This window comes from Aegilops tauschii, chromosome 5, assembly GCF_002575655.3.
Source record: "Aegilops tauschii subsp. strangulata cultivar AL8/78 chromosome 5, Aet v6.0, whole genome shotgun sequence".
In the NCBI taxonomy this organism is placed as follows: Eukaryota; Viridiplantae; Streptophyta; class Magnoliopsida; order Poales; family Poaceae; genus Aegilops; species Aegilops tauschii.
Window position 1 is genome coordinate 552944153 of NC_053039.3, and position 19615 is coordinate 552963767.

A 19615-nucleotide genomic window follows, 5' to 3' on the forward strand; every position below is an offset into this window, starting at 1 on the left:
AAGGAAGGTTGTTAAACAAAAAAAACGTTTTCACAACAAAGGCACGACCATGCATCTGCTGAGTGTTCTACCGTTTACACGACTACTTTCACAGCCAAAGATGGAATACGCACATATGGATCACGCACGCAGCACGCAACGAATAAAAAAAATCAATGAACAAGATAGGTGAAAATCTTAAAAAACAGATAAAACAAACGCCTTTTCCTAAAATCTACGCCTGGAACCACCGGATGACTACCAACTGCTCTTTGGCGGTTTCCTTTTTTGCACGACAAGGTAAAGATCCCTTTCACTTTTCCGACTCCATTTGCATCGTCTTCCTCGAAAGTTTCTCCCGGCCGTAGTTCACCACCGCACACCTCCAACCATGGACGACGGGAAACTAACAACACTCACCAAACACATCACTACCCACGGTACAACCGTGCTGGAGGTGGTGTACACCAACGACGCAAGGACCGTGGAGCGGATCATCAAAAAGTACGAGGAATGGCTAAAGGAAGAGAAGAACAAGTTCGTCGGCCTCGACCTCGAGTACACACGTAAGAGCAGTTACATACGACAAGGGATCGCCGTCGTCCAACTTGCCATGCGCGAGCATGTCCTTGTATACCACTACTGCAGGTCCGAGCGCTCCTAGGCGTTACTTGACTTCCTGCAACGGAAAGCGGTAACTTTCACTAGCGTCAACACCAGGAGCGACAAGACCATGCTTGCCCGTGCATGGATCAAAATTCCAGACGAGCACCACGTCGACATCCAGAGGCTATTCTGCATCAAGGGTGGTGGAGAAAGGGACTCCATGGGTGACCTTGCAGCGGCCATCATCGACCCCTCATACAAGAACATGAAGAAATCATTCCCAAAGGAGAAGCACCAGTTCTGGGAGTGGAAGCCGCTTTCCCTGATACACCTTGAGTACGCAGCAAAGGACGGGTATGTTAGCTACGAGTTGTACCGTAGAATCCTAATCGTCAAGAATGGGCTACGTCACCTCCACCAACAACCAATGAAGGAAAGACTCCGCCCACGTAAGAACAAAGACGAGGGATCTTCCAGCAGCTGGAAGCGCCGGAAGGGAAACAGTGGTTGGTAAATTGCGAGAAAATGGATGTCTACATTAAACTAGTAGGAACTACTATATGATAATTTAGATTGAATGAACCTATGTTGTAAATATGTTAGTTGTTGCTCAAAGATGTTGTGTGTATTGTATTACTATTTAACGTTTGAACTTTGAACACAGTGGTGTGCTCATGTACAAATGCATAATATGTTTTGCATGTCTAAATGCAATTAGTAAGTTATGTCCCAGTATTGAGCAAGCATATATTTTATCCATGATTATAGAACGAGAGATATGTCGCACGACATTGTATTATAATTTTCATACATAACCTTTACAAGATGCATCGTGCATTTACAAGAATATGCGATGGTATCGTTATAAACTTTCAGTACGATGCTTATTCAACATTGGCGTGAACAATTCATAAATATTGCAGCAAAACATTCGGTACACACGGGACAAGAACTTTGTTACTTTAACCACATTGAAAAAAATTAAAATCACACATTCAGAACATCCTTGCTATTGCACATAGGTTCCTCTCCGTACACCAGTTCTCCACGATGCCACAAAACTACACTACCATGTGCAACTGACTTATGTACAACCGTGGCTCTCTAAGTGTCTACTCAAACCATGCCTGTGGTGCCACGCACCCGTGACCCTAGAGACTTCACACCTGTGCATCCACAACCGAGCCTCTCTAACCAAATATTCGGACCGATGCCTCTGCTGCCATACATCTGTGCCTCTAGAAACTTGACAGCAGCAAGAGGGTTCAAAATCATGCCTTCACACAACCGTGTCTGTACTGACTTCAATTCCGTGCCTCCGTTTGCTCAATCGACGTGCCTCACATGAAACCCACAGTAACTCTACGTGCTCCGCACGCGTGATCGCCCGTCGAACTTTGGTGCTGCACAGACGCTCCTCTCCGTATACCCATGCCTCCACACAACCGTGGCTGTACTGACTACAATTCCGTGCCTCCGTTTGATCAATCCACGTGCCTCACATAAAACCAACAGTAACTCTACGTACTACACACACACGTGCCTCTCGCATGAAACCCACAGTATCTCTACGTGTTCGGCACGCGTGATCGCCTGTGCAACTTTGGTGTTGCACAGACGTTCCTCTCAGTATACCCATGCCTTCACACAACCGTGTCTGTACTGACTTCAATTCCGTGCCTCCGTTTGCTCAATCGACGTGCCTCACATGAAACCCACAGTAACTCTACGTGCTCCGCACGCGTGATCGCCCGTCCAAGTTTGGTGCTGCACAGACGCTCCTCTCAGTATACCCGTGCCTCCACACAACCGTGCCTGTACTGACTACAATTCCGTGCCTCCGTTTGATCAATCCACGTGCCTCACATGAAACCCACAGTAACTCTACGTACTACACACACGTGCCTCTCGCTCTATGTGTTCGGCATGCGTGATCGCCCGTGCAACTTTGGTGCTGCACACACATTCCTCTCAGTATACCCGTGCCTCCACACAACCGTGCCTGTACTGACTGCAATTCCGTGCCTCCGTTTGCTGAATCCACGTGCCTCACATGAAATCCACAGTAACTCTACGTGCTCCGCACGCGTCATCGCCCGTGCAACTTTGGTGCTGCACACACGCTCCTCTCATTATACACGTGCCTCCACACAACCGTGCATGTACTGACTTCAATCCACGTGCCTCACATAAAAGAGATGCACAGCCGTGCCTCAGAGTAAACAACACACATGCCTCTACTGTATTTATAACTATGACCCCAATTAAATAACATCCCTCCAAAAAAACATCTTTAAAAGAGATGCACAGCCATACCTCTTCTACAAACGAACAACAGCAATGAACAGTTAGGTTCATATCGTTTCATATATCTAAATAACATTAAACCGTAGCATAGATTTTTAAACAAAATCCATAATGTTCAAAGGCTATAACTAACATCACCGTGACAGAAGATTGAAGATACCAACAAGCCTCCCATCACGCTCTTTGAAAGTTATCAGCACCAAGCTGTTTACTTCAATAGACGATGCCTGGAGAAAATCACCGAAACCTTCCTGTTTGAACACCATTCTATTACCCAAGCCAATGAAGTATGAGCAAGGAGTGCTCACATATATATCATCATAACCAGATTCCAAAGTAACTTCAAGAGTTAAAACGCCAGTCCTAGGAAAAGTCACAAACTCCTTCAAACTCCTCACAATAATACCAGGAGTAACCTGACAAAAAACATCAAGCTATCAGAAATAGAACAAAAATTCAAAACTACAAATATAAGAGATAATAAAAATAAATAAATAAACAGAAACAAAGAAAAAACAGTGGAAAAAACTGACTATATGATGACCATTAACATTCATGGAATCAATCCTGTGAACAAAAGGACAACAGGGTATGTAGTCATCATCAAAGAGTTGACACCTCATGAAATACATCTGCTGATAATTAAGAAAAACACCACAGGTGTAATAACAACTCCCAACAAGTTCCATCTCGGAGTCGCTCAAGCCATCAAGAGCTACAAAATATAATTACACAGGCTCAAGAGAACAGAAAAATCATCATGTACAATAAAACAAGCTAAAAACTTCCTTAAAAATAAACCTTGCCAACAGACGGTAAAGGAGACAACGCATCTCCACGACCAACACGATAAAAATCAATACCAATCCACGTTCCATAATGTTCAAGCCTAATGGTCATTATATCACGAGGACGAACACCATAATCACTGACCAATCATTCCCAGGAAGGACCATGGAATTTGCTCCTCACCCGACTATGACTAAACAGAAAACCATACAAATAACCCTCATTGCACTGAAAAGCAAGATCAGTATCTTCATCACCCCTCCTTATGGCTAAAGCCCTACACTCCTCGATGTAACGAGCAAGATGAGCTCTAACACGGCACGGAACATACTGCACAACAAATCAAAACAAGGATCATAATCAAAATCTAAACAGCATGGGCAGCACCAAAAGAAATAAGCGTGTGTGCCAAAATTTAACAATTATAAAATGATATTCTTACAACGCGCCTCCAACAACGCCGATCCAAGACCACACTGAACCCATCTACAGAAGAATCAACAGAAGAACACGGGCCACCAGGCATACGGCAAAAAGGACAAGCCATAACTGCAAGGAACACAATGGTTATCAAGAACTAATCCCACAAAACCCAGTTGAAACTTGACATTTGATAGTGTTGATAGTCCCCACCCGTAACTACCCCATAAATCTCCATATCCCGGAAATATAATGGGAACAAAAGGAGAAACGAAAAAGGGAAACAGGGAAACCACGAAGGCAACCGGTAGGGAACGACGATATCGCGAACGGGGAAGCGCGGTCGACGCTAAAGAAGGACCGCCGTAAGAGCAGGCAACAAGCGCGGCGGCCGCGACAGGGGCCGTCGTAACCACGCGACAAGAGCGGCAGCCGCGACGGGTGGAGACGACGACAAAGAAAGAACAGTGCGCGACGACGGTTCGCCCACACCAGAGAGAAACATATCTCAAAACAGATCAAAAGGTATTACAAAACATTAAAAGTACAAGGACTAAAGTGAAAAAAGAAAAAACCACAAAGGGAAACCGGAAATCACGGGAGACGCCGTGCGCGCGACAAGTGTTGCGCGCGGAGCGCCTCGGGAAAGTCTCACGAGCGCTCCGCGCGTGACGCTTGGCGCGCGGGAAACTATTTTACGACCGAACGCTCTAATCTACCACCAAACACCGTACGTGGCAACATAGTAGACGAGCTACCATCATAGTCAACAGTGGTAGCCCATTTGATCCGTCGACGTCGACAAAAGCAAAGCATGGCAGCCTACCTCCGACGGCATCGCGGTAGACTTCTGCAGGCCATCTCCAACGGAGCCGGCGGTAGAGTCTCAAGGCTACCCTGCAACGGCGTGATAAGCACGACCACGAGAAACATGCATCCTGTGTGCACGCCTGGTACCAAACTCTCTGACCATTGTTCTCGGGAAGATAGCGTCTGGATCTCCAAATAAACCAAGCAACTCATACGGGCTCATCAATTATGGAGTCAAACTGTCAGAGTGACTCGTGGAGGCATGATGACGTCGACGACGCTTTTCTCCTGGGCGACGTGTGTGCATTGTCAGGTAGTCCTGTATGCCTTGTTTTCACAGGCATGATGTGATGGTTTTCGCCCATTTTTTGTTAATTAACAGCACAATTCTCTTCAACCTTTTTTAATGAATCTGGCCCCAAGGGACCTCGTTTCAAAAAAAATAAAAAAAATACAGGCACATCAACTGTATGGATATAAAACACCATTCGGCATATATTTTTCAACTTTCTAACTTCTTTTTCAAGGGAACAGAAACCAGTCTGCAGCACCATGGAAATATAAGTTTTGCATGAGTGACAAAAACCACAGTTTCACTGTGATACAGGAAGACAAAGTACAGCCCATTCACATGGTTTGCAGATCAAACGAAATCACTTGCACGCAAGCAGGCGGCATGTGTCGAAATCAGCGAAGCAAGAACCGGACTGCGGCAACAGCGTCGCCCTTGTGCTCTCGGAGCGTCCTCTCTGCGATCTTCTTGTCCAGCTGCACATTCAGAGATGCTTTAGAAGAGGCATTATTTAGAGCATTAATAGGAAGGAAAAAAACAGCTGCAAGCCAAGGTTTCAGATGCCACCTCAAGCTCGTTGGCGATGATTTCAACGTCGGTAGGGTTGATCTTGACAGCAGCTAATTCTTTCTCCCTGGTGAAAGAGCAAAAAGAAACACCCGTTATGTTATAACAATGCCATGAGCTGTGAACAACATTTTCAGGAGAACAAGACCAAACCCATTTATCTGAAAAATGAGGATACTAAGTACTCCCTCCGTCCCAAATTACTCGTAACAGAAATGGAAGTATCTAGACATATTTTTGGTTCTAGCTACAATCATTTCTATCCATTTCTGCGACAAGTAATTCGGGATGGAGTACTTCTCAAGGCCCTTTTCTTCGTTTCAAATTGGAGCTGATATGTCATGGAAATACTATGGGTAGTAGAGTTTAGTTTTTGCCCAAAGGTTGCCCTACCAAAAAGTTTGGTGTGCATACCCATGGGTTGGCCAAGATTGGCTAGAAAAAAAAGCTAGAATCGGCAAATGAGCAATGGCATGCCAAACAGTTAGCAACTATCCAAACATAGACCAATTTTTGTTATGGTAAAAAAAAACTGGTAAGGCACACTTTGGTAATGATAATCCAAACATACCATCAACCAGAAACATGGAATCCCCGACAAAGTAGATCATGGGATATTGCAAACTCGAGCGCAAAAATTACAAAGTACTCCCTCCGTCCACATATATAAGATTTTCTACTTTTTGTGAATCAGATGTACATAGACACATTTTAGTGTGTTTGTTCACTCATTTCAGTCCGTATGTAGTCCATATTGAAATATCAAAACATCTTATATTTGTGAACGGAGGGAGTACAAAGGATCTAAGTTCCACTGCCATCATGCTAGATTTTCTTTTCTTTTCTGTTCACTTATTTATCCTTTTTTTTTTCTTTCATCAAGTTGAAAACCTATGTGATGACAAGATATTGAGCAAAACTGCAGCCTGTCTGTGTCGCTGGTTTGTTCTCTTCTTCGTGAAATGCTAACCTATCTGTTAATAGACTTTATAAATGAAGCTAAAATTTGTAGCAGGGAAAGCTATTATTCAAACTGAACATCACATTTAAAATTTCCATGCGCAGTTGCTAGTAACCTCTGTCATTCACTAAAGAGATGGTAGTTGTACAGTCAGCAAAAAACTAAAAAAGAACAGTGCATTGATGTATTGCAAGTTTCTTGAGAACAAAATAATAGCCATGAATATTTTCCACACCAACCTTAGTCTCATGGCATTCCAGTCAGCCTCTTTAGATGAAGCAAGAGCTGCCATGGCCTGTCAAAGAATGAAAGATATATCAGCATCACCAAGGTACTCCCAAAAACACCTGAATTAAACACACACACTTCTCTACGAATCTACCTTCTACATCCTACTTCTAGATATCTAGTTTCCTGATATCCATGTTTTAGCACGGAGTTACTATACCAAGGGCTCATTCAACTGCTAGTAGGTGAGTCATTTATATAGCCCTTCAAAATCATTTGATTAAAACACTTATTGATCAGACTCGAAGTTGAACTGTATATCTGCCCAAGCGGCACTTTTCAGAGGCCATACTGATAACTTAATAAATAATTTTCCAAAATTGTAGAAAAGGTGGGTGCCGAAAAACACAATTTCAAAACTGCAAGCTATTCATATGACATCGAAATAAAGGAAATACTGCTCAGGTCACCGGACCTCCGGATAATATTGCAGTTAAGCAGTGAAAACTTGCAATTGATTAGCAACACATCTAATAAAATGTTATTGTCTATAAGAGACACACACACAAGCAGAAGTACAGGGATTATATGGTGGGTGGACAGATTATGAGGAGCTGCTACCAAATGTAGGTTGTGTGTACTGCATTCCACCGTCTGATGTCTTGATTACGGAATGCAGATACTGTATCCAACAAAAGCGTTCACTGTTTGAACTTTACACCCAACAGACATGGAACGTACAGTATGCTCAACCAATAACTAATGGGCCAGGAATCTGATAACAGTTGAAATGATTCTGACTGGAAACAACAAAGGGGGTAACACCAGTATAAGCACGCATCCAGGAACAGGCTAGTCATGTATGGAGGATTAAGCTGGAGCATGTCATCCCCACAAAGCAAAGCAGGGGAGGCAAAATAATAATTCGTGACACCGTGCATCCACGCTCCAACAATGTCGACCAGATCCTCCAGCTCGTCGCTCCGATTGGTTACCAACGGGCAAGCGGATCACGAATCTACACCTAATCCTCACTAAATAGGCGACGGAATCCGTGAATCCTCGCTCGCGGGAGCGCGAGGGTGGGGTTCGAGCAGGACTTACGGATTGGACGCGGGAGGAGTCGAGCTGGCGATCCTCGACGTGGTCGGTGAGCTTGTCGAGGGCCTTGCTCTGCTGCTGCAGGTCCTTGGAGTCGGACTCCGCCGCGGCGGCAGCGGGGCCGCCCTCCGCCGCCACAGCTGCAGCCGCCGCCGCCGCCGCCGTCTCGTCGACCGCCGCACCCATCGCCTCTCTCCGCCCCGCGCTGTCTAAAACCCTAGCTAGAAAAATTCCCCTTCTCGCTGTCGTGTGTGGTGGGACTGCAGAGAGGGTCTGGGTGCGAAGGGGCTAGGAGGTTTTGTTGTCCGCTGATACGGCTTTGAGATTCGTGCAAGACAGGTCATAGCCAGTTCATTCTTTATTTTTTTTGTGGATGGGGAGTTTGGAACAATTGATTTTTTCCGAAAAGGAAATACTTTTTTTTAACATCAGTACAGACGCAAGCGCTCATACATACGCGCATACACTCACCCCTATGAATGCACACACGCACACCCTACCCCTATGAGCACCTCCGGAAGACTAAGCCGGCATGTCATCTTGAAATTTACGAAGTCATCGTAGGCGCCTCGTCGTCGACGGGAACGTCTCCTCCCACTGAAAGCACATCGTCGAAAATCCTGAAAAAATCCAGGAATAATGCGAGCACCAGGACTTGAACCCTGATGGGTTAGGATACCACTGTCCCTCTAACCATCCAACCACAGGTTGGTTCGCCCGAAAAGGGAATATTGTAAGGAACGAAAAAGGGTTCAATTTGGAGGAGAATCTGCTCGTGACATTTTGGAGATGGAACCTTTTTTTGAGAATATGAGATGGATTTCACATGGCATGAAAGTTGTGTACATGTATTGGAGAACGGGATTGCTAAGTCTCAGTCGGCTGAGAGTTAACCAAGTCTAAGTCGATGCTATATTAGTAGGATTTTTCATGGAGATTCGTGTAAATTTTCCTTTCTAGATTTTATTGTTCAATTCTTATACGTTACACACTTGACTTAAGACTTTGGTTAAGTCTCAGTCGACAGAGAGCTAACCACACCCATTGGAGAAGTGTTTGTTGACATAATGGAACATCATTTTACAGCCATATTGATATTTGGCAAGCGTTCGCCAAGAGCCCAACCCTGACGAATGCCCCAGAACCGTCAGATCTAAATCTGGGTGGCAGTTTTTGAAACTGTCACGCTGACGTTCGCAATTGAGATGTCCCCTAGCGAATGTTCACTGGGATTGACGTCCTTCTACAATTTCTTTAGGAGTTATTCATAATATGTTATATATCTTTTCCCCTTGTGGAAACAAAATAAGCGTACGTATAAAAGTAAAAAAAACATGAGTATTATCGTGACATTATTCACTTATTTAAACTTTATTTATCGACAACATAATAGATAGTGATCTCTGATGTTTATATTTCACGTCCACGTGTCGTGAAAATATTTTAGACTTCGTTTGGGTCTTCAAGAAGCATTAACTCCTTATTAGGTATACTTATCAATCCTCTAAAAAAAGGTATGAATTATAAAAAATACTTATTATTAGGTATGGATATAAAGAGTTATGTAACAGTCGGTGCTACATAGTTTTTTGTTGTAATAAAAATAGCACCATCTAGAGAAAAAAAAAGAGGCGTGTCGACTTGAGTGTCTGACCCTAACTTTGGATCTGTTCCCCTAAAAATAACTTTGGATCTGTTGTTGGTGCAATTATTTTGCTATTTAAACACGAGCAGCACAACCATATACTCCCTCCGTCCCAAAAAACATGTCGCGGGCGTAATTCACCGGTAATTTTGCAAAAAAAAACCTCGTGGTTTCAAAAGCGATTCAAACAAGTCCCTCCGCCCCGTCTTCTTCCTCTGCCCGTCGTCTGCGCGTCGCCAGGGGCCGGCGCCGCCCAACTGCGTGATTCGCCAGGGGCCGGCGAGCCCAGCTGAGCTCCTCCTCCGTCGCCAAGTACCTGCTCTCGCCGCCTTCGCCAATTACCTCCTCTGCCGCCGCAGCCCAGACCTGCGCCACCGTGGTCTCCTCCCGCTGCCTGCGGGCTTCGCCGGAATCTCCTGCCACGTCTTCCTCGAGGCCGCGCGCTTCCCTCCTGGAGCCCCCGCGCATCCTCCTGGAGCCCCCGCGTGCGTCCTCCCTCGTGCTCCTGTGCATCCTCCTGGAGCTCCCGCGCGTGCGCCGCCGCGATCCCCTACTGGCATCGCTGGAGCTTGCCTCGACAATCTGGTGGACCAGGAGCTCGCCGGTGGAGATCTGCCTGTGCTGCTGCTGCTTCTCCCTCTCCCCTGCCCGTGCTGCTGCTCCTCCTCTGACCCTGCCCGTGCTGCTTCTCCTCTTCTGATCCTGCCCGTGCTGCTATTGCTGCTACTCCTCTGCACTCTGTAGAAGGTACAGTGCTTATTCATCAGAGTACTGTTGATTTACTGTTACTGATCAGAAAATTAAAGAGAGCATGATTAATTCAGAGATCAGATGATGCTAATTCAGATGATGCCAATTCATAGTGAAACTGTAAAATTCAGAGCATGCAAATTGTTGTAGCACTAGCAGCATTCATAAAACAGTCCAGGTTAAAACTTTGTAGCACTAGCAAATTCAGATGATGCCAATTCAGGTTTGTAGCACTAGCAGCATTCATAAATCAGTCCAGGTTAAAACTTTGTAGCACTAGCAAATTCAGATGATGTCAATTCAGGTACAGAAATTTTTATCCTCAGTATTTTTGGTAATTTCAGTTAACTGAATATTTCTATCCTCAGTATTTGCTTTGCACAAATGAGCTTTAAGTATAATCTATCTATTTTCCTTCTTGATTCAACATATGTAACATTATGCATCCTGATTGTATAAGCAAAATAGACTCCAAATCTGAAGAAAAATGATGTTGTTGATCTTAGAATACTCTTTTTGTGTGTGTATATTCTTGTTATGGTACCATGGTGTACTCATCTTTTGTCATTGATGGCAGGAACACATGAATATGGATTTGAACTTGATGCCTCAAGAGGAAGAATATGAAACCATTGATTTGAACTTAATGCCTCAAGAGGAAGACGATGAAGGTATTAATTTGAATTGGATCCCTGAAAAGGAGGAACCTCAAGTGGCAGAGAATGTGGCTATGGATTTGAACTTGATGCCTCAAGAGGAAGACGTTGAAGATATGAATTGGATGCCTCAAGAAGATGAAGGGAAAGAGGATGAAGCTCAAGAGGAAGAGGATGAAGTTATGAATTGGATACTTCAAGAGAAGAGAAGAGAATTGTCAGATAAGGAGAGGCATGGTGTTTACTTTGCCTTGCTGGTAATCGAGCTCAAAGATGGGTCTGTTCAACCAGACGACAAGCTGCTAGTCTCAAACCTGTTGGACATAAGTGTACGATCTGTTGAAAGAATCTGGGAAGAGGCTAAAAAGCAAATTGCCGATGGCAAAGAAGTAGATGTCTCAAGCAAGAAGCCAGGAAGATCAGGCCGAAAGAGAAAGGAGCTGGATCTAGAGAGGACCTCAACAATCCCACTGAATAAAAGAAGAACAATTCGATCTCTGGCACGGTCTCTAGGTGTGGCCCGATCGACCCTACATAAGAGGTTCCAGTTGAATGAGCTCAACCGCATCACAAGCACCGTGAAGCCTCACCTCAAGCTAGAGAACAAGCTTGCGAGATTGAAATTTTGTATGTCCATGGTCGATGACAATTCGATCTCAACTTCTCGGGCTATGTTAAAACCAATGACGAACATGGTTCACATCGATGAGAAGTGGTTCGACATGACGAGAGTGAAGAATAGTTACTATGTACTTCCAGGAGAACCTGAACCGAAGCACACCGTGTCAAACACTCATAGCATTGGGAAGGTAATGTTCCTAACAGCTGTTGCCAGGCCTCGATATAACAATGAGGGGGAGCTAACATTCGATGGGAAGATCGGCATTTGGGCATTCGTCGAAGAGACTGAGGCGAAGCGGACAAGTCAGAACAGAACAAAGGGAACAAAAGTGTTGACATCAGTGAAAGTAACCAGGCCTGTGTGCAGAGATTATCTAATCAATAAGGTTATCCCGGCAATTCAGGATAAGTGGCCTGACGATGATGAGGGAGCAACAATATTCATCCAACAGGATAACGCAAAGCCTCATGTCCTTCCCAATGATGTAGCTTTTCGAGAAGTTGTGGAACAAACTGATCTTGACATCCGATTGCTACAACAGCCCCCAAATAGCCCTGAGTTAAATTGTTTGGACCTCTGCTTCCATAAATCTCTCCAGTCTCTAACCGACTGCAGGTCACCTACAAACATCCAGGAACTGGTACAGGGTGTGGAAGAGGAATTCGAGAACTACGATCCCGACAAGTTGCACAGAAGCTTTATCACATTAGAAGCAGTTATGTTTGAAGTTATGAAAGACAAAGGAGGAAATCAATATAAGTTGCCCCACTTGCACAAGGATCGCGTTCAGAATGCTGGAATGGAAATAACCGGTGTATATTGCGACAGTCGGGTAGTTGTTGATACTAGGGCCCTTATAGAAGAAATGGAAATTGCAATAGGAAGAGAAAATGAAAGGAAAGAATTAGCTAGAGAAGGTAAAAGAAAGAAAAGTAAAGGGAAGGGAAGGGAAGAAGTGGCCAGAGAAAGAATGTAGTCAAGAGGGGGCAAAGAGGCCCTTATGTCATGTAGTCAGGTGCTCCTTGTGTATGTCTTGTGTATACCATATGGTATGATATGGTATGAATTTGGTTTTCTTAATTAATGTTAAATCAGCAAAGCTATCAGCATGGAACAAATAAAAGGACGGTGGATGACAAGAAATCGCTTCTATTTAGTTAAGAGGTCTATTTCATGCTATCAAGGACACTTCCAGTTTTTCTTTAGTTTCATCAAAGGTTCATCAATACAGATGCTAAAATCTAGCATATCACATGGGATGGATCAGCTAAAATAAGAAAGACCATCTTTGGTACAGTAAATAAATATGCAGCCATAGCATGGATAGATTAGATAATGAGAGGAGTAGCACTGGATTAATCCATCTCAAGGTCCTTGCTAATTAGCTATCAGTATATATTTCCCAGCTTCTTAATTAGCTATCAGTATATAAGTACAGCCTTATACATCTCTCCTTCATGATCTAAACATATACAGCCTTGGGTAGAGAGAGAAGAGTGGGTTTCAGTTTGCTCTGGGCAGTGATGTGCACTGGAGTAGCCCTGTTGACATAGCTCATAGCAGTAGGTATTTCAAAAAGTATGGAGTAATGCATAAATTTGTACTCCCGCAAGTTTAATCCAGTACTCAGTTTAAAATTCAGTTTACTGTTAAATGACAGTAATTCAGTTTACTGTTAAATTTCAGTTTCACAAGCTAGTTTCCAACAAACAAAAGCCTATGCTTATGAAGAATAAATCAGCTGAAATGAGATACTGATCCGTTTTACTTTGTTTGTTCAGATTGTTGGAAATTTTAAGCTCTCAATCACTGAAGGCCACTGCAGTTCTTTGAATTCAACCATTTAGGTGAGCTACAACTAGGAGGATTTTGGAGTAGTACTCTGAAACTGTTGCTGTTAGAACATGCTGTTACTTGCTGTCGGTTAACTGAATCAGTACAAAACTCTTCTATGGAGTTAACCGAAGATCAGCAAGCAAATCAAAATCTGCAACACATTTTCTTCAGTCCCTAACTGACAACACAATTTCTTTAGTCTAGTGATGCAGCAATTGCTTCAGTCTAGTAAAGTGCCACTCCAAGCATAGCAAGTCCACTGACAGTACGCCAAATGAACAAATTGAGTTCAGGAATGCAACAATGGAGCAATCTAGTAGAAAGTTTTACAAGAAAATAAGGTGGCCGGAGAAGATGGCGTGAAAAACAAGACCTTTTTACTCCGGCGAGCTCTTTGCCTTGATGCAGATGTGTGCAGATGCAGGTGAGTGGCACCGGCGTGCAGATGCAGGTGCGTCGGGACTGGCTTCGTGGTCGACGGCTTCCTTGCTGATGCGTGCAGGTGCAAGCGTGTGGCGCCGGCGGGGAGGTGGTCGACGACGGCAGGGGAGAGATGACCCGTCGTGGAGTCCGAGAGAGGAGGGGGCCCCGCCGCCGTTCCGGCAATGTACACTCCCAATTCTCCGGATATAGACAAGCAGCGCTGCAACTCGCCGTCGGAGAGCAGGTCGGCAAAAAAAATCCAAAGTTGGCCGACTGGAGGATCTCGCCCTCGCTTCGCGGCGTCGGCGGCACCGTCGTCGTCGTCGTCGACGGCGAGGACGACACCCGGCTGCTCGTCGGCCTTTAGGTTGTTGGTGGTGGTCCGGATCCGGTGCCTGCGGGCTCTCCGACGGCGGTTCCGACGCAGCCGAAGTAGAGCGCGGCGGTAGCTGTGGGTTGGACTAACATGGGATCCAAATCAAGGATTTTTTTTGAGAAAGGGGGAGCTTGGGGAGGCAGGCGAGCGGTAGCTGCGGCGGCGGAGCAGGAGGCAGCTGCGGCGGGAGAGCGGGGGAGCAGGGGAGCTGCGGCGGCGGGAGAGCGGGGGAGAAGGGGAGCTGCGGCGGCGGGGAGCAGCAAAGCAGTGGCGGCGGAGAGCAGCGCAGCTGCTGCTTCTGTCGGAGGAGGAGGACAAGGAGCGCGGGTTTGGTTGGGAAAAATGAGAGGGTTTTTTTGCAAAAATGCCGCTCCGTCCCGAAAAACATGTCGCGGCGGCATTTTTGCAAAAAAAAAACCCTCTCGTTTTTCCCGACCAAACCCGCTCCTTGTCCTCCTCCTCCGACAGAAGCAGCAGCTGCGCTGCTCTCCGCCGCCACTGCTCCCCGCCGCCGCAGCTCCCCTTCTCCCCCGCTCTCCCGCTGCCGCAGCTCCCCTGCTCCCCCGCTCTCCCGCCGCAGCTGCCTCCTGCTCCGCCGCCGCAGCTACCGCTCGCCTGCCTCCCCAAGCTCCCCCTTTCTCAAAAAAATCCTTGATTTGGATCCCATGTTAGTCCAACCCACAGCTACCGCCGCGCTCTACTTCGGCTGCGTCGGAACCGCCGTCGGAGAGCCCGCAGGCACCGGATCCGGACCACCACCAACAACCTAAAGCCGACGAGCAGCCGGGTGTCGTCCTCGCCGTCGACGACGACGACGACGGTGCCGCCGACGCCGCGAAGCGAGGGCGAGATCCTCCAGTCGGCCAACTTTGGATTTTTTTTGCCGACCTGCTCTCCGACGGCGAGTTGCAGCGCTGCTTGTCTATATCCGGAGAATTGGGAGTGTACATTGCCGGAACGGCGGCGGGGCCCCCTCCTCTCTCGGACTCCACGACGGGTCATCTCTCCCCTGCCGTCGTCGACCACCTCCCCGCCGGCGCCACACGCTTGCACCTGCACGCATCAGCAAGGAAGCCGTCGACCACGAAGCCAGTCCCGACGCACCTGCATCTGCACGCCGGTGCCACTCACCTGCATCTGCACACATCTGCATCAAGGCAAAGAGCTCGCCGGAGTAAAAAGGTCTTGTTTTTCACGCCATCTTCTCCGGCCACCTTATTTTCTTGTAAAACTTTCTACTAGATTGCTCCATTGTTGCATTCCTGAACTCAATTTGTTCATTTGGCGTACTGTCAGTGGACTTGCTATGCTTGGAGTGGCACTTTACTAGACTGAAGCAATTGCTGCATCACTAGACTAAAGAAATTGTGTTGTCAGTTAGGGACTGAAGAAAATGTGTTGCAGATTTTGATTTGCTTGCTGATCTTCGGTTAACTCCATAGAAGAGTTTTGTACTGATTCAGTTAACCGACAGCAAGTAACAGCATGTTCTAACAGCAACAGTTTCAGAGTACTACTCCAAAATCCTCCTAGTTGTAGCTCACCTAAATGGTTGAATTCAAAGAACTGCAGTGGCCTTCAGTGATTGAGAGCTTAAAATTTCCAACAATCTGAACAAACAAAGTAAAACGGATCAGTATCTCATTTCAGCTGATTTATTCTTCATAAGCATAGGCTTTTGTTTGTTGGAAACTAGCTTGTGAAACTGAAATTTAACAGTAAACTGAATTACTGTCATTTAACAGTAAACTGAATTTTAAACTGAGTACTGGATTAAACTTGCGGGAGTACAAATTTATGCATTACTCCATACTTTTTGAAATACCTACTGCTATGAGCTATGTCAACAGGGCTACTCCAGTGCACATCACTGCCCAGAGCAAACTGAAACCCACTCTTCTCTCTCTACCCAAGGCTGTATATGTTTAGATCATGAAGGAGAGATGTATAAGGCTGTACTTATATACTGATAGCTAATTAAGAAGCTGGGAAATATATACTGATAGCTAATTAGCAAGGACCTTGAGATGGATTAATCCAGTGCTACTCCTCTCATTATCTAATCTATCCATGCTATGGCTGCATATTTATTTACTGTACCAAAGATGGTCTTTCTTATTTTAGCTGATCCATCCCATGTGATATGCTAGATTTTAGCATCTGTATTGATGAACCTTTGATGAAACTAAAGAAAAACTGGAAGTGTCCTTGATAGCATGAAATGGACCTCTTAACTAAATAGAAGCGATTTCTTGTCATCCACCGTCCTTTTATTTGTTCCATGCTGATAGCTTTGCTGATTTAACATTAATTAAGAAAACCAAATTCATACCATATCATACCATATGGTATACACAAGACATACACAAGGAGCACCTGACTACATGACATAAGGGCCTCTTTGCCCCCTCTTGACTACATTCTTTCTCTGGCCACTTCTTCCCTTCCCTTCCCTTTACTTTTCTTTCTTTTACCTTCTCTAGCTAATTCTTTCCTTTCATTTTCTCTTCCTATTGCAATTTCCATTTCTTCTATAAGGGCCCTAGTATCAACAACTACCCGACTGTCGCAATATACACCGGTTATTTCCATTCCAGCATTCTGAACGCGATCCTTGTGCAAGTGGGGCAACTTATATTGATTTCCTCCTTTGTCTTTCATAACTTCAAACATAACTGCTTCTAATGTGATAAAGCTTCTGTGCAACTTGTCGGGATCGTAGTTCTCGAATTCCTCTTCCACACCCTGTACCAGTTCCTGGATGTTTGTAGGTGACCTGCAGTCGGTTAGAGACTGGAGAGAGTTATGGAAGCAGAGGTCCAAACAATTTAACTCAGGGCTATTTGGGGGCTGTTGTAGCAATCGGATGTCAAGATCAGTTTGTTCCACAACTTCTCGAAAAGCTACATCATTGGGAAGGACATGAGGCTTTGCGTTATCCTTTTGGATGAATATTGTTGCTCCCTCATCATCGTCAGGCCACTTATCCTGAATTGCCGGGATAACCTTATTGATTAGATAATCTCTGCACACAGGCCTGGTTACTTTCACTGATGTCAACACTTTTGTTCCCTTTGTTCTGTTCTGACTTGTCCACTTCGCCTCAGTCTCTTCGACGAATGCCCAAATGCCGATCTTCCCATCGAATGTTAGCTCCCCCTCATTGTTATATCGAGGCCTGGCAACAGCTGTTAGGAACATTACCTTCCCAATGCTATGAGTGTTTGACACGGTGCGCTTCGGTTCAGGTTCTCCTAGAAGTACATAGTAACTATTCTTCACTCTCGTCATGTCGAACCACTTCTCATCGATGTGAACCATGTTCGTCATTGGTTTTAACATAGCCCGAGAAGTTGAGATCGAATTGTCATCGACCATGGACATACAAAATTTCAATCTCGCAAGCTTGTTCTCTAGCTTGAGGTGAGGCTTCACAGTGCTTGTGATGCGGTTGAGCTCATTCAACTGGAACCTCTTATGTAGGGTCGATCGGGCCACACCTAGAGACCGTGCCAGAGATCGAATTTTTCTTCTTTTATTCAGTGGGATTGTTGAGGTCCTCTCTAGATCCAGCTCCTTTCTCTTTCGGCCTGATCTTCCTGGCTTCTTGCTTGAGACATCTACTTCTTTGCCATCGGCAATTTGCTTTTTAGCCTCTTCCCAGATTCTTTCAACAGATCGTACACTTATGTCCAACAGGTTTGAGACTAGCAGCTTGTCGTCTGGTTGAACAGACCCATCTTTGAGCTCGATTACCAGCAAGGCAAAGTAAACACCATGCCTCTCCTTATCTGACAATTCTCTTCTCTTCTCTTGAAGTATCCAATTCATAACTTCATCCTCTTCCTCTTGAGCTTCATCCTCTTTCCCTTCATCTTCTTGAGGCATCCAATTCATATCTTCATCGTCTTCCTCTTGAGGCATCAAGTTCAAATCCATAGCCACATTCTCTGCCACTTGAGGTTCCTCCTTTTCAGGGATCCAATTCAAATTAATACCTTCATCGTCTTCCTCTTGAGGCATCAAGTTCAAATCAATGGTTTCATATTCTTCCTCTTGAGGCATCAAGTTCAAATCCATATTCATGTGTTCCTGCCATCAATGACAAAAGATGAGTACACCATGGTACCATAACAAGAATATACACACACAAAAAGAGTATTCTAAGATCAACAACATCATTTTTCTTCAGATTTGGAGTCTATTTTGCTTATACAATCAGGATGCATAATGTTACATATGTTGAATCAAGAAGGAAAATAGATAGATTATACTTAAAGCTCATTTGTGCAAAGAAAATACTGAGGATAGAAATATTCAGTTAACTGAAATTACCAAAAATACTGAGGATAAAAATTTCTGTACCTGAATTGACATCATCTGAATTTGCTAGTGCTACAAAGTTTTAACCTGGACTGATTTATGAATGCTGCTAGTGCTACAAACCTGAATTGGCATCATCTGAATTTGCTAGTGCTACAAAGTTTTAACCTGGACTGTTTTATGAATGCTGCTAGTGCTACAACAATTTGCATGCTCTGAATTTTACAGTTTCACTATGAATTGGCATCATCTGAATTAGCATCATCTGATCTCTGAATTAATCATGCTCTCTTTAATTTTCTGATCAGTAACAGTAAATCAACAGTACTCTGATGAATAAGCACTGTACCTTCTACAGAGTGCAGAGGAGTAGCAGCAATAGCAGCACGGGCAGGATCAGAAGAGGAGAAGCAGCACGGGCAGGGTCAGAGGAGGAGCAGCAGCACGGGCAGGGGAGAGGGAGAAGCAGCAGCAGCACAGGCAGATCTCCACCGGCGAGCTCCTGGTCCACCAGATTGTCGAGGCAAGCTCCAGCGATGCCAGTAGGGGATCGCGGCGGCGCACGCGCGGGAGCTCCAGGAGGATGCACAGGAGCACGAGGGAGGACGCACGCGGGGGCTCCAGGAGGATGCGCGGGGGCTCCGGGAGGGAAGCGCGTGGCCTCGAGGAAGACGTGGCAGGAGATTCCGGCGAAGCCCGCAGGCAGCGGGAGGAGACCACGGCGGCGCAGGTCTGGGCTGCAGCGGCAGAGGAGGTAATTGGCGAAGGCGGCGAGAGCAGGTACTTGGCGACGGAGGAGGAGCTCAGCTGGGCTCGCCGGCCCCTGGCGAATCACGCAGCTGGGCGGCGCCGGCCCCTGGCGACGCGCAGGCGATGGGCAGAGGAAGAAGACGGGGCGGAGGGACTTGTTTGAATCGCTTTTGA

The 19615-nt window shown here is 45.5% G+C and overlaps 2 protein-coding genes across 3 annotated transcripts; one reads left to right on the forward strand and one right to left on the reverse strand.

Moving 5' to 3' along the window:
- Positions 1-370: 370 nt before the first annotated feature.
- LOC141023150 (uncharacterized) lies at positions 371-1099 on the forward strand. The gene is made up of 2 exons (XM_073499482.1): positions 371-627; positions 688-1099. The coding sequence occupies exons 1-2, from the start codon at positions 371-373 to the stop codon at positions 1097-1099; spliced, it is 669 nt and encodes a 222-aa protein (XP_073355583.1).
- Positions 1100-5407: 4308 nt separating this feature from the next.
- LOC109752585 (uncharacterized) lies at positions 5408-8348 on the reverse strand. 2 transcript variants are annotated; one of them, XM_040391171.2, is made up of 4 exons: positions 8064-8348; positions 6971-7026; positions 5771-5837; positions 5408-5696 (listed from the first exon to the last, which is right to left on the reverse strand). In XM_040391171.2, the coding sequence occupies exons 1-4, from the start codon at positions 8244-8246 to the stop codon at positions 5688-5690; spliced, it is 315 nt and encodes a 104-aa protein (XP_040247105.1). In that variant the 5' UTR covers positions 8247-8348; the 3' UTR covers positions 5408-5687. The 2 variants fall into 2 exon arrangements, with proteins under 2 accessions (XP_040247105.1, XP_020167105.1); XM_020311516.3 differs by having other exon boundaries at positions 5408-5679; positions 8064-8347.
- Positions 8349-19615: the final 11267 nt, after the last annotated feature.

Excerpts from the sequence above, each read along its gene's own strand:
- LOC141023150 (XM_073499482.1), top strand. The coding sequence starts at position 371 with ATGGACGACGGGAAACTAACAACACTCACCAAACACATCACTACCCAC. Across the intron at positions 628-687 it reads CTTGTATACCACTACTGCAG|CGTCAACACCAGGAGCGACA; the intron begins GTCCGAGCGCTC and ends AACTTTCACTAG.
- LOC109752585 (XM_020311516.3), bottom strand. The coding sequence starts at position 8,246 with ATGGGTGCGGCGGTCGACGAGACGGCGGCGGCGGCGGCGGCTGCAGCT. Across the intron at positions 7,027-8,063 it reads ACTCCTCCCGCGTCCAATCC|GCCATGGCAGCTCTTGCTTC; the intron begins GTAAGTCCTGCT and ends ATTCTTTGACAG. Across the intron at positions 5,838-6,970 it reads TGGAATGCCATGAGACTAAG|GGAGAAAGAATTAGCTGCTG; the intron begins GTTGGTGTGGAA and ends CTCTTTCACCAG.